At 37.6% G+C, this 14,965-nt stretch overlaps 1 protein-coding gene across 1 annotated transcript; it reads left to right on the top strand.

The window, feature by feature from the left end:
- Window positions 1-240: 240 nt before the first annotated feature.
- Window positions 241-4,065, top strand: tmem18 (transmembrane protein 18). Its single transcript, XM_012867235.3, has 5 exons — window positions 241-418; window positions 528-645; window positions 3,293-3,347; window positions 3,472-3,565; window positions 3,696-4,065. Exons 1-5 carry the CDS (start codon window positions 320-322, stop codon window positions 3,792-3,794), a joined length of 465 nt encoding a protein of 154 aa, XP_012722689.2. The 5' UTR covers window positions 241-319; the 3' UTR covers window positions 3,795-4,065.
- Window positions 4,066-14,965: the final 10,900 nt, after the last annotated feature.

Consider the following 14,965-nt stretch of genomic DNA (forward strand, 5'->3'; position numbering starts at 1 on the left):
GATTAAATACAACCTTAGAATTTAGATTTGTTTATGCTCTGCTTTTTGACCAAAGATTTTCCCCATTGTGTTTGTGACAGTGTAATAAAGTTGGTTGCATCAAAATAAGTGTGTTTTATTCCCAGCTATTGAACATTGCAACGGGAAGAAAAAAAATCGAAAAATAACGAATCACCAAAGGACTCGTTGAAAACGTCATCCGTGTTTACACTTCGAATGCAAATGATTGGCTGCGTGCCTCTGACCTCATCCGCCTACTTTCGCATTTCCGGTTTGTTTTACCTTCAGCTAAGCTACACGGCTAGCTTGTTGCCTTTTGATGATGATGGCAGAACAAAAACCGGTCAACATTAGCTCCATACCCATCGACGGATTCAGCAATTTAAGAATAACGTCGATATGGACGTTTCTAATGTCTGTAAGTTTTACGTTTTGTTTTCAAGCAAAACGAGCTGTTCTAGGCGTTAGCCTGCACTGCCTGACTAAAAACAATGATTTAGTTCAGCGAGCATTTTGTGTGTTTACAGGTGAAGTGGTCGGAGCCATGGCTAATTGGGCTCGTAGTGTTTCATGTGGCGTGTCTGTGCCTGACTGTGGTGACCTGCAGGTTTTACAGAGCTCAGATCTGCCACTTCCTGATCATCGGTAGGTGGTCAGCAGCAAGTCGTTTCATATCACGTCTGACACTTGCGTCACCAAAGGACATCAGATATGCAACTCTGAAGAATCAGTATTGCCTTGGCTCTCGTTTCTGCTGTCCTTATCCCATAAATATAGAAATTTACTGGATCATTACAGCTATTAACTGTTCAGTAATCAGTCAGCAGCCTTAAATGTGGAGGACCAACAGAGCCCCTCTAGAATACATGAATAAAATTTAATTTGATTAAAAATACATGTTCAAATTAGTTAAAATAGGAAATAAATACATAAACACTTCTAAAATGGTAAATATTGAAATCCTTCTTTACTACTTCATTATTTTATCGTCTTATGCTGAAGCACAAAATTTATTTATTTTATTCACCAGCTTTTTACTCATCCATAGCCATGTTTACATGCGCAAAATTCTTTGATCCGATTGAAAAAGCAGAGATAATTTGAATGTATGATTTTATATTGTCACTGATAGGGGGTTTCTTGGGGCCCATCTCTGCTCTTCACTCACATTGGGGAGGCAGCTTTCCCTGTGTTGCTCCCTCTTGGGGGCACCTTTGCTCCGGGGAGTCCCTTCGGGCATTTGGGGTTTTGGTTCCCTTGGCATCTGCCTCATTTCTCAGGGGGGCTCTTCTTTGGCTCCTCACAACCACTATTGACCATTTTTCCTATGGATAAACTTTACACACACAAGTGCACTCTCACAAACACCTGCATGTGCTTGGATTCAGGTACTTAAAGATTCACTTCTATACAGAAAACCACTATTATTATCTTTAGCTGTCACTTTGTACATTTCGTATCAAATCATACTGTATATTCTTCAGTGATGGTACCAAGGCGTTGGTTGTTTGTACCTATAATACTTTATTGGTTGGTTTTGCTGTTCTTTTTACATCTCTCTTTGCAAGTGTAAAAGCAGACTCAGAGAATGTTATATTGCTCTCTCCATTTCCTTTACTCTTTTTCTTTCACCTTTTCTCACTTTTAGCAAAAAAAACCCAACACATTTTCTTTGATTTTTAAATTCTGAAAAGAAATAAGTTGTCATCTTTGGTCCAGAGTCCTTAAAAAAGAAACTTCTTAATCACTTAATCTGGATGGCGTTAAATTGGCCTCTGGTAATAAAGTAAAAAGTCTTGGTCTTATGTTTGAGATATATTAAACAGGTTTTCTTTATATACCTCCGGCATATCGCCAAAATTAGAAATATTCTGTCCAGGGATGATGCTGAAAAACTACTTCATGCATTTGTTACTTCAAGGCTGGACTATTGTAATTCTTTACTATCAGGAAGCCCACAACATGCAGTTCAAAGCCTTTAGCTGATCCAAATTGCTGCTGCAAGAGTTCTGATGAAAATCAACAAAACGAGGGGTCATGTTTCTCCTATTTTAGCTTCCCTTAATTGGCTTCCTGTTAAATCAAGAATAGAATTTAAAATTCTATAAAGCCCTTAATAATCAAGCTCCATCATGTATCAGAGCTCTGATGTTCCTAACAGAGCACTTCGCTCTCAGGCTGCAGGTCTGCTGGTGGTTCCTAGAGTCTCAAAAAGTAGAATGGGAGGCAGATCCTTTAGCCATCAGGCTCCTCTCCTGTGGAACCAACTCCCAGTTTTGGTCTGTGAGGCAGACACCCTGTCTACTTTTAAGAATAATCTTAAAACTTTCCTTTTTGTCTAAGCTTAAAGTCAGAGTGGCTCATGTTACCCTGAGCTATCTCTGCAGTTATGCTGCTATAGGCTTAGGCTACTGGAGGACATTAGGGCCTATTTTTCTCACTCTGCTGAGTTCTCCTACTGTTCTCCAATTTTGCAGTATTTGTTGTTATTTCAGCTTTTAACTTTTTGTTCTGTGTCATTTTTCTCTTAATAGTAGGTACACCTGGTCTGGCGTTCTGTTAGCTGTGACATCATCTAGGGAAGACAAATCATCCACTGTTATCATATAACATAGAAAGGATTACTGGATCAATGCTTCTGTGCTTGTTGTGTCTCTGCTCTGTCTTCTCTAACCCCCAGTCAGCCGTTCATACTAAGCCTGGTTCTACTGAAGGCTTTTTCTTCCTGTTAAAGGGGAGTTTTCCTCTCCACTGTTGCTTCATGCATGCTCAGTATGAGGAATTGCTGCAAAGCCATGGACAATGCAGACGACTCTTTCAGGAGGAGTAAATGCTGCTTGTCAGGACTTGATGCAATCTGCTGGGTTTCCTTAGATAGGAACATTTTAGATCAATCTGTATGATTTCATTGAATTGACTTTGTAAAATGCCTTGAGATGACATGTGTCGCAAATTGCTGTTTAAATAAATAAAGTTTAATTGAACTAAACTGTTCAGTAATTCTGTGATGGATTAGGGGTTCTAGAAGACAGAAGAAACACACAAATACAGAAGCACTGGGTCCAGGAGTAATCTCTGTTAATGAAAAGTAAAGAGTTAATGTCAGCAGTGGCTCTTTTTGTGGCTTCATCTAGGAGAAAAACAGCTAAACATGCTGTAAATCATAACTGGTGGTCAATTGTCAAATAATCCTGGATATCTCATTTGGAGCGGAAATGCGTTGATGTTATCATGTCTGTCATAATTATAGACGTTAAAGTCATCACTTAGTAATGTAAGTTTTTTTCTGCAGTTGGCCTGGTGTATAGCGCTGAATACCTAAATGAGCTGGCAGCGATGAACTGGAGGTGAGACCTAATCTTTTTTTTTGGGGAGGGGGGATCTATTAATGTGTGTATGATTTGAAAAATAACTTCGTCCACTAAATATTTTTATGTAAAGTTTTCGTTTCCACATTCAATCTTCTCTTAGGTCTTTTTCTGATTTCCAGTACTTTGACTCTAAGGGCATGTTCATATCGCTGGTTTACTCAATACCCCTCCTGCTCAATGCAGTCATCATTGTGGTAAGTTTTCAACTTTATTCTCCTTCAACTTGTCACATCAAACAAATATGTCAGAAACGCTCTGTAAAGGATTAGACACCAGATCATGTGTAAGACTTTCTTTTTTTCTTTTTCCCCCGCCCGCTGACAGATGGTGTGGGTTTACAGGACCTTTTCCACCATGACTGAACTCAAGACGCTTCAGCTGAAGAGAAGGGCCCGTCGAGAGAAGAGGGAGAAAAACGACTGATCCCTTTCCCTATGTCCGTACATGGCCTTCACTGGGAGAATTCACAATCGCTCCCTGGCTAATCCTGAATTTTGGAAAAGGAAAAGAGCTTCTTTCTTGTGACTCAAAAAGGACTCCTCTTTCATGATGAAAGTTTTTTTTCTTCTTCTTCTATTTTTTTTTTTTTTAGCTGTGAAAAGATTTATGTAGACCAAAGGACAATATTATTTTCTATTTATATTGTTTCAAAATATGGTCAAAGGAAAAATAAAGAGCATTTTTCTAAAGGTGACAATGTCGCTTTTCATTCTAAAACAAAACGAGTGTTGAAAGGAGTCGTGGGAAAATTAGACGTAATCCAGTCCTCATTGATCCTGAGGCAGGTGACTGTTTTTAAAGATGGAGTGTTAATGAACCTTGCAGATCCTCCAACCACAGTTCAACCCTGGACAGACTTCACACACAGGAGTTGCCACTCCTTAACAGTGTTTCCTATTGATTATTACTTTTATTCTGAATTGTAATTAATATGTCACTGTTTTTAGTAAAAACAAATATTAGATTCTTCTACATTAATGTTCAGTTTAGATTCAAAATTATTGTTGTTCAACCAGGAAGTTGGTTTTTGGTACAAAATGGCACAGGCATCTCGTCAGTATGACAAATGTCCAAGTATCTTGGGAAGAATGCACTCAATAAGCATTTCTTGGTATTACAGCATCAAACCCTTCTTGTAATTGCTGACTAGCTTTTTCATGTTGCCACTGGTGTTTTTCACCATTCATCCTTGCAATGGGATTCAAGGCTTTGGGGGCTAGAAAGCGTCCTAATCTTTTGCTCCATCCACAGATGCAAGTTGAGACTGCCCGGGTCACTCCACAATACTGATACTACCTCCAGTCAGAAGAAAAATTGGTGAAATGAAAAGCTACCTATCTGCCCGGGGCATGAATGATTTTGTGAAATACAGTTAAAAAAAAAACATGATACATGAAGTGCAGCAGTTCATAGTTCAGATAGCTATGAAAGATATAATTTCTAAGTGTGCTGTTCCCTGTATGAATAAGCAATACTGTTAAATAAAGAGTCTTTGTGGCCTACTGGTTCTTCCTAAATTCAGGCACCCTAAAATGACTTCTGGAAGGCATAAGCTAATGTTCCTCATGTTATTGCATATATATATATATATATATATATATATATATATATATATATATATATATATATATATATTCCTAACAGCAATAAAGGGCTCCTTACTAGCTTGAGTTAAGGTCAAGAGGGTAACCAATCTATGTTGAAAGTGATGTTTAGGAGTAAGTAGGGAAGGAAGTGATTGTTGGTTCCTAGTTGACATTAAATATAGACTTGACTGACATACGCCTGCTGTTTTCAGACTTTAAGAGTCTTTATTTTTCCTTTGAAATTCCTGACTGATAGGGACTTTTATTGAGTCTGCACAGTTGTGATAATTAAATGTGTAATCAGATGAAATAAAATTTTTTTATATCATTTAGGAATCATATTCCTAAACACTTTTCTTGGTTGCACGATGATGGTTTAGCATCCATGCAGGCTCTCATTTAAAGTTTGGGGAGCAAAATGATAAGCTGTAATTTGACTTTTCAGGAAAAAAAAGAAAGAAAAAAAATAAAATGTTATGTTCAATACCGCTGGATAGTGTCTTCAGCAGGGTTATCTGGAAGCACATGGCGGGGGAAATTCAACATATAATGTCAGGAACCTGTTCCGAAGTGTTGCTCCTCGAGAACAAATAGTGCACCACTAGACGGCAGCATGAGCTAAATGACATCAGAGAGCCAGCTGTCTATACTTCAGGGAACTTTCTCCTCAACTCACACTCCATTTTTCACTTGTTATCTCTTGGAATTTCACAAGATGTCTTACCCGGACTGCGCTGCTCTTTCCCCACCCCACCACTTTTTATCTAAATCCTTCCTTTTTTTGTTTTCTCAGATGAATCTGATAGGCGTTGGCATACATAACCCACATCCATCTGTCAGGGTGCATTAAGTCCGGACATGAGGGATTGGACAACAGTCACTGGAACTTATCAAAAAGGACAGGGAGGAAGAGGAATGGGGCTGTTTTTTCAGTCGAAAGGTGCTGATGTGCATGCGTGCAGCCTGGTCAGGGCTTCATCTCTTGTGTAGGAGGCACGGAGAGAGAGAACGGATCGCTTCAGAAGGCATTAGGCATGCAAGATCTGCATCCTGACCTCATGCTAGTGCGCAAGAGCAGGTGTTAGACACACAAACTGACTCTGGCCGTGAGATTCCTGACCACACGCACATGGTACACACAGAAAACATAAAGTATGCATAGCTAACTCACTGAGGAGCCCCAGTTTTCAGTTGGATGTCTTCCCCTTTTCACCAAGGAACTTGGAATAAACGTTATCATCTGCTAAAATCCTCCGCTCTGATTCTGTGTCAAAGCTGCGGCCAACTTTATCAGTTCATGTATCACTAGTGCACTTTGCTTTTGTTCATGTAACACAGCATGTTGCACAACATCCAGTCAGCTGCATCCCCAAGGGTGGAAACACTTGGGATGAAAACCTGGATGAAAGCATAAACACCTGTTACATGGAGAACTGCAGATATAGCTTTGCACAGTACATTAAATAGAACAGAACCCGCTGGACTTAAGTCAGATAAGCTGCACAGTTCAAATGAGGTAATGTCAATTACATGAAATCATGTCTGCCAGGTAAACCGCCAAGTAAAGTACCTCATTGCCCTAGGCAACACAGGAAATTTAAGGGTGGAAAAGCTGTCTTCTTAAAGACATAATACGAAAAAATATATTTCTTAGGAACAGGCATCGGGTTTTAAAGGGACTTGAGTGGGAAAAAAAAGACTTTATGCATTTATTAAACTTATACATTTTCAAAGGTTGATTGATTTAAGGCCAATGTACGGTGAGGCTTGAAACATAATAAAAAAACCTATTAAACTGTCATCAAACAAAATATGAGTGTACTAGAGTGTACTACAAGCGATTGGTAACTGTTCTAGCAGGTCATTTGTTAAAGGAAGAATGCTTATCTGTTCTGATGTCACAGTAAAAATCTAAACCTTCACGTTTTTACTCACTTCCTGGGTGGAATGCTGTGTTTAGGGTGATCTGCACTGATGTATTTTCAACAAAATGTTTAGCATGTCGGCCAGTTTTTGGTCTCATGTGACCGCGACACTTTCTTGCACGTTTGCTGTGTCTCCTACATGGCTTGCGTCAATCTGGAAACTAGGACTTCTTGCTTTTTTTTTTCTATCAAATGCTTTGTTTTTGCAACTCTCCCGCAAATGTCGGATTTGTGGAGTCCATGACTACTAATTGTCCTATCAACACATTCCCCAACCTGAGCTGTGGATCTCTGCAGTTTCTCCTGAGTTACCATAGGCATCTTCCTTCCTTCTCTTACTAATCCTTTCCTGGCCTGGACAGCCATATGCTGACAGGTTTGCAGATGTGCCAAACTCTTTCCTTTCCCAGACGATAGATTGAACAGCGCCGTGGGAGACTGTTTAATAACCCAACCCTGCTTTCATTTTTCTTCAAACAAACCTTAATCTAAGAAATTGAGATGAATTAGGATTCTCTTGTGATGATTGCTGATGACTACGGTTAAGTCTTTCAGTTTCCAGGTAATGTTCAGAATCAAAGTTTTGATCAATAAATATACTTCTGATATTTCTATTATATATGAGTTTTCCACCAGATGTCGGCAACAGCCCAAGTAATCAGCACAAACAAAGAAATCAAAGCAAATTACAAATCAACGTTCTGTATTGTACTGGTAATCACAACTTCGAGACGTCTCCTGTGTGTTTACACTATTGGTTTGCTGGCAAATTCACACTCATTTCATCTTCAGGTTCTTCTCAACAATGTCTCGATACATTTTTTTTGATTCATCCTCTCTTCAGTTGCACGAAGTCTGCTGGCACCATATGCTGAATATTAGCTCACACCGTTATGTTCCTACCTGCAGACTTCAGTTTTGACCTCCTCTGAACAGACAATATTCTCTCAGTACTTTACTGGCTTTTTAAATGTTGTGCTGGAAACTTTAAACCAACTTCAACATGCTCCTTCTGTATCAGTGGAGTCTTGTGCAGCCTTGCGGTCGAGTTCATCACTTTATGTCTTCATAAAAACTGTATCTGCTATTTCCAAGTCATTCTGAAGCTCTTTGTGATTTCTCCTTTGCTCTTGAACAATTCCTTCGACTATTGTTTTGACTTTTCTTTCAAGGATCTTACGAGGAAAACCTAGAAATTACTGATTTATGGTTAAACAATGTATTTTTCATATTCATATTATAGCTCTAACACGCTCACTGGAAAATTCGGAAGTTTAAAATACAGCTGTAACATTTTAACCATTAACATCAGTATGTTGTGCAACAGATTTTTTTCCTTTTTGTTGCGGAGGCCACATTGCTTTTATGAGTTGCACAATACTTTGGCAACAAGAAATCTTTTTATAGGTTTTTATAGGTCATCAGAAATGCCTTCTAAATACTGAAAGAGTTCAGCTGGTTTCTTGGCTTTCCTTGCCTTTTTTTCCACATCGTTTTCCTCATGTGTTTAATACCTATTCCCGGTACCATAGCCCATCATCGCACATAATTATTGGACCAATGTGTTTAAATGTTTTGTATGTAGGAATTACTGGCCTTGTTAGTGACGTCTGGTGTGTATTACACGCTAACAGATATATTAGAAATATATTTACTGAAAAGAAAACGTCTTTTACCTGCTACATTTGAACTCAATGGATCTTTAGGAGACAATAAATGTTATCACTTGGTCCACAGCAAGCTTTTGATATGTTACAGTTTTAGGATGAAATATGTAGCTGTGAGTTCTGGATTATTTTGCATAAAACACATTTTCCCTTATGGAATTAATTGTTGAATCAAACTGAATGTGAACACATGTCAGCCATCCATGCACCTCACAGATGTCTCTGAGTGAAGTCTGATTTTAAACCCATGAAGGAAAACCTCGGACACTGATGCATGAGAATACTCTCTCTCATTGATACCTTTGATGCTGTTGCATGTAAGGGGAGTATCTGGTGCGCAACGAGGAAATAGACATTTTTCTTTGAATCTGTCAAGAAGTTCTTTTGTTCTTTTGATACCGTTTGTGTTGGCTCCTGCTGTGGATGTCTACATCTGTTACTGTCTAATCAGCTTGTGAAGGTGTTCAGCATGGACTTTGTGTTTGTTTGAGAGTTACGGTCATCAAGACCTGTTCCAAAAACCTTTACACAAATCTAAAACAATTCAAAATCCAAATTCCTTCACGACTGAAAAGCTTTAATAATAAATAAGACATTTAACAAAAATGGAAGACATTTTCTCTTTAGGAACGTCAAAGTTGTTTTATGAAGTAACTCACTGCTTGGAGGAAGAACTTGGACAATGGAAGAAATCTGTGAGTACCAAAATCCAGTACAGACGTACAGCTGAAACCCACTGGATATTTATTATCTTCTTTGTACAGTACTGTATAAAAAAAAACAGAACTTATTTTTTATAATAAATCAGATCAGACTAAATCATTCCTGTTTTAATTAGTGTTGCACCGATACCGATACCAGTATCAGACGGGGCCCCGATCCAGCACTAAAATGGTGGTATCGGTATCGGTGAGTACCAACAAATAGGGCACCGATACCATTTTGATGTTTGTATGTCACTTGAACACAGCCTTCTTTCTCCCGACTAGCATTATACATGTTATATAAGTTCATGAAAGTTGCACTATTTTGGCATTTGAGTGCCAAAACTCAGGGTTTAAAAGAGATTATTCAATTATTAATGTAATTTTACTGTCTTACTGTTGCACTCCTATTATACATGTTATAATTTCACAAATATTGCACTACTTTGGCCTTTAAGAGCCAAAGGTTTATTCAACTATTGTCACACATTGCAGGTAGGCAATAAAAAGTTCTACTACCCTAAGTAGTATGCAGTTCTTCATATATATACACACACACATCAATTTCAAACAGATGGTATCGGTATCGGCCAATACTGCACAGCCAGGTATCGGTTATCGGTATCGAGGCCAAATAATGGCATCGCCGCAACACTAGTTTTAATGCAGAAATGTTTGCCAAACTTGTTTCGATTTGCTAAATGCCAGAATAATGAGAGATAGTTTGTTCTAGTGATAGAAATCTCATTTTTCAAAGTCAGAAGCTTATATACATTTCTAAATGTAGTTCAGCTAGCTACTTTGCTGCAATATTTTGGGAACAAGCACAATGGTACATTTTGACGACACAAGGGGTGAGTGTGTTACTTGGGCTGCCTACTAAAACCTTTGTGGAACAAATAGGCTACAAATGATCTTCAAATGGATCTATAAAATCTGGGGCCTCTCCTAGGTTTTCAAAAGGGTTTTCATGGTGTTTTGTAATGCTGATTTGGAAAGAAAGGCTCAAAAAACGTTTCTTTGTTCAGTCACTAATAAATCAGGCATCGTAACAATTCTTTAAGTCTTACCGTTACACAGGTAACAAAAACTTTCATTTATACATTATAACTAAGGAGCAGTGCTTGATTTATATCAGGTATGTAATTTATGGCAGACACTGCTTCTAAAACCCTTGGGAGGCTTAAGGGGTGTTTTTATTTTATTTTTATTTTTACATTTTGTTTTTTACTTGCAGAAACTTAAACATTATTTTCTTCATATGTTCCTCCAGATCCTGAATGATTTTTCCTACATTATTTCTTCATTAGTTAGTATTTTGTGGTAGAAAACAGTTAAGGACCAAAAATCGTTTTAGTATCTCATAATAATATATGGATTGAGGAATTACCATACAAGTATTTCAGTTACAATATTAGCTCATATTTATTTTTCTCTCCTCTAAAGGAGTCCCCTTCAATGTTCTACAGTAGATGAGACATTTTAATGCACACCTGGGAATGACTTTGCTAAGTAGCTCCATATGTTTATTCTGGTTCCTAAAGGAAGATTTAATTCAAAACATCTCCAACAAAAGCATTTCATGTAAAGTGAAAGGTTCATTGAGGTGTTTTGCAGAACAAGAGCCAAAACGTTAGTTCCCTTTTCTATAATTCTTTTGACACATTTAGGCTGTGTTTCCTAATAATCGGAAACACCAAAAGTGTAGAGCCTTCTGACGAGCTCCAAAAATAAAAGTGAATCAAAATGTCATCAAAGCTGTTGTAATGGTTATTTAGGTGCTCTTTCTGGGCATACAAACCATGCAACTAGACTATATAGTACAATGTTTTAACGATTGCTGAACAATGAGAACAACGTACAGCAATCCTGGAAAGGGTGTCGTATAACAGCAGCGTCTCGCCGCCCGTTGAGTCACTGTGTGACTGAGGATGCTCTGTAATGCAATGAAGAGATGAAAGACAGAGCGATGGATGACTCACTCAGCGTGTGCTTGTGAATAAGTCAGTGTGATATGCATGATTATATAGATGTTTTAGTCGACCTATTATTCATGCATGAGGGGTATACATTTAACCACTTTACTCCAAAGGTTTAACATGCAGCTATGATATATCTGAGAGGTTATGCTTTTATTCAAGACCAAGATAGGTTAAAACAATATACTATGACATTTACAAGATATAAATTCTATCAGTCCATTGCGCTAATGTGTTTTTATGCTTTTTCAAATGCAGTCTGTCTCCAGGATTCAGACTAAAAGCCACAGAGGGCTCAAAGTCATTACTCAAATTCAAACTTATGCTCAGTGAGTCATCAGTCAGCTTGTACCAGTTACTATAGTCCACAGAGAGGATGACCACCTTCTTTCATCATCACTCAGATACAGAGTCACTGCTGCTGCAGCTGCAAAAATGAAATAGAATAAAATGAAATAAAATGTAGCCAGGGAAAAACAAATAGTTTCCAACCACATGGGGAATTTAAAGAGAAAGACTTTGAGACTATGATGTAGACAAACCTTCAGGGGGACAATGACTTAAATCAAACAGCAATGGCTGGGAAACACAATGTACAAAATGCACGGAAATGTTCAGTTAACAAATGGGATGTTGGTTTGAAAGATTGAGGAAACGCAGTTGTGTTAATTAATATGATGACAAGGAGCCTTTTAGAGATAAATATTCTTGGAAGTATTGTTTCTAGAATTGGGATGAGAGTGGTGTTTCAATGCTGAGCTTCAAACTCTAACAAAAATCTCCATCAGATATGATTTGAGCAACATAAGACCAGTTCTGTATAGGTGGTATTAATCTTCGAGTCTATTAAGTAAAAGGTTGCAATATATTAGATTAGAGGCTGCACTTAGGTCAAATAAGTCCAATACAGGTTACAACCCAGGTCATTTATGATCTTAATTAATATTGTCTCTGCGCTATGACCTAATCTGAACTGCAATTGGACATTTTCAAACATGTTATTGATGATCAGAAAACGGTTTCATTTAATTAAAAAAACATCTTCTCTAAAATCATGCTTATAAATTAAGAATCAGACCTATTGGTAATAAGAAGGTTATTTTGTAATGGATGGAGTAGCAATAACTACTGAACTGTGGTCTTGAATTGTTTTAATTCTACAAAGTTTGTAAGTATAACCTTTGCATTTTTTTCCACTATTCCATATAAATTACCAACTGGTTTATTTTTCTTTCATTTCATCTCAGGTTTCCTGTCCAGAATCCCTTTATGTCAAAGTTTGAAATCTTCCATCCGATCACAAGATGAAGCACCATCTGTCCAATGGTGTACTCCAATGATTCTGGTTTTGATACCCTTTCCTAGAAAAGATCTTGCGTCATCACATCATGAAGCAGTATATTTCTCCAAGCAGATGTGTGTTCTTGGTTGGAAAATATTTGTTGCAGTCTTTTTTTTTTTTTCAACCCATTTACATAAGCTGATACTGTAAGATTTATTATCCAGGTGAAATAAATTTCATGCATTTTCATAATGCACGTTTAAGCTAGAAGGAAAAAAAAAAACAGAACCTTCTCCCTCAAGGTCCATCTGAATTCACTCCCTGGGAATTGTGTTTTTCATCCACCGACATGCTCACAGCGGTTCCTCTGTTCCAGACACCCAGTAGCATTGAGAGTAGCTGCACTGCTTCTGCCATATGGTTCTTGATAAGCCCTTTATATTTTGAAGACAGTAAATGAAGGCAGTAAAACATAGATGGAGGTGAATATTTTCATACTGTAAAACCTGACAGCAAAATTTATTGTTTGCTAATCCTGCACACCAAATCTTTCCCCGGCAGACACCTGTTATGATAACACATGACAAAAAAAACCCAAAAACTTTATTCTTGATCTGCCCTGATTTCTTTTTCAGTGAGAATAAAAGTGTTCCTTAGATGATTCGCATGCATTTCACGTGCATCGGTGCAGACCGATGCTTATTTACATCACATGTGACAGAAGCAGAGGAATGTTTAAAGTTTACATCTGATTACTGTTGTTTCCAAGGTTTGGAAGTGTGTTAGGTATTGTACGTGGCTAAATGTGATTATATTTCTTTGTGAAACTCATGAACAAACCTCGATGCTCTTGGCTTAAATAAAACGGAATATAATTGCCGTGTTTTTTTAACTATAAGTTGCACTTTTTTTGATTGTTTGGCCCGTGCTGCGACATATATATATATATATATATATCAATTTTAAATGGTAATTCATATTCACCAACATGAACCGAGAAGTAAACATTACTGTCTATGGCTGCAAGAGAACTCGCTACGCTTGTGAAAACTATATGCTGCTCTTGCACCACTTAAAAATTTATTGAAACATTAACTTACGCAAAACAAAGACGGAACATGTTTGTATGTTGTTTCGCTGTGTCAGTCTGCATTCACGTAGCGGAGCGTTATGTAGTGCAGCTTGAGAGGCCCAGACCATGACAGAACTTTGTTATTGGATTGTCCGTGAAGCTAATAACGGCTAGCACTAGCTTACAGCTCTGTTGTCCGTGCAGTTTACAATTTCTCTGCTGCACGTGAGCTTTATGTTGCTCTGTGTTACACTGTTAGCGTAGCATGTCGCACCATTACGCTCACGGTCTAATTTCAGCATTACCCTGAAATGCGCTGGCAAGAACCTTCCCGGTTGTATTTGTTGGCTTGTTATGCTAATTTACCCCATTCAACCTCCCAAGCATGTTCCTATATTATTCAGCCGATTGTGGATGCGGTTGTGTAATTGAATAAGTTGGTTTAACAGATTAAATGTCAGTTTTTAGTTTTAGGATTGTGTGAAATAAACCTCTAAATAAATGTGTATAGTCCTGTACAATTTATAGTCTGAAAAATATTGTACATTTCAGTGGATTTAGGTGAGTTTTAGTACTTTTTTTTTATTATTATTGCTCATTGAAGAAGTTTGTGTTGCTGATGCAAATTTTCACTGCAGGTCAAAAATTTGGACGTGACATGAAGGCATCTGATTGGTTCTTTCGATTCGGACCGAACGACAGGATTGGTCAGAGTTTTAACAGGCCTGCAGCTCTCACAGATATATAATTTTTAACCTCCTTATTTCTGAATACATAATGTATTGAGTACTGCTAGGATGGAAGGACCAATTCACCCAGTATAACAAAGAGTGTTTCTGAACAGGACTAACAACTATAGCTTTAAATCAAAAATAAACTTTTCCTTATTTAGTTATGTTAGGGTTATATAGGTAGTTTTTATTTGCTAAATACCAGAAATAATGAGATTTTTACACAACGACTGCTACATCTTTCAACAATTTGAGAAACCCACATTATGATGTCATTGCTTTGTTAGCTTTTGATTGGTTAATTCGCAACATCTGAGGCGATTGACATATCTGAACACCCAAAAAACTTCAAAAGCAATCCTTCCAAATACTGAGAAAGTACATATAAACTTCTGAATTTGAAGAAGTCAAGCCTTTTCTGCTAAAGACCAGAAATATTGTGTAGCATTTAGCCAGGAGAAATTATTCTTGTTGATCCTAATAGACCTATATATGTCACCCTATGTAAATATGTGGTCTTAACTGTGGGTTATGTGCTCTATAAAATCACCCAGCATAAGCATGTGATTCATGATAATTGAAAAACATCCTGGGAGGTTCAGTCGAAAGACAAACATAACGTTGGAAATAAAATAAACATACTTCTTT

The sequence above is a fragment of the Fundulus heteroclitus genome, unplaced genomic scaffold (assembly GCF_011125445.2).
Source record: "Fundulus heteroclitus isolate FHET01 unplaced genomic scaffold, MU-UCD_Fhet_4.1 scaffold_220, whole genome shotgun sequence".
NCBI classification, from domain to species: Eukaryota; Metazoa; Chordata; class Actinopteri; order Cyprinodontiformes; family Fundulidae; genus Fundulus; species Fundulus heteroclitus.

What these genes read in the sequence shown, in the direction of transcription:
- tmem18 (XM_012867235.3), top strand. Translation starts at nt 320, where the DNA reads ATGATGATGGCAGAACAAAAACCGGTCAACATTAGCTCCATACCCATC. An exon ending in TATGGACGTTTCTAATGTCT is followed by an intron (nt 419 to 527) that starts GTAAGTTTTACG and finishes GTGTGTTTACAG; the next exon opens with GTGAAGTGGTCGGAGCCATG. An exon ending in CTGGCAGCGATGAACTGGAG is followed by an intron (nt 3,348 to 3,471) that starts GTGAGACCTAAT and finishes ATCTTCTCTTAG; the next exon opens with GTCTTTTTCTGATTTCCAGT.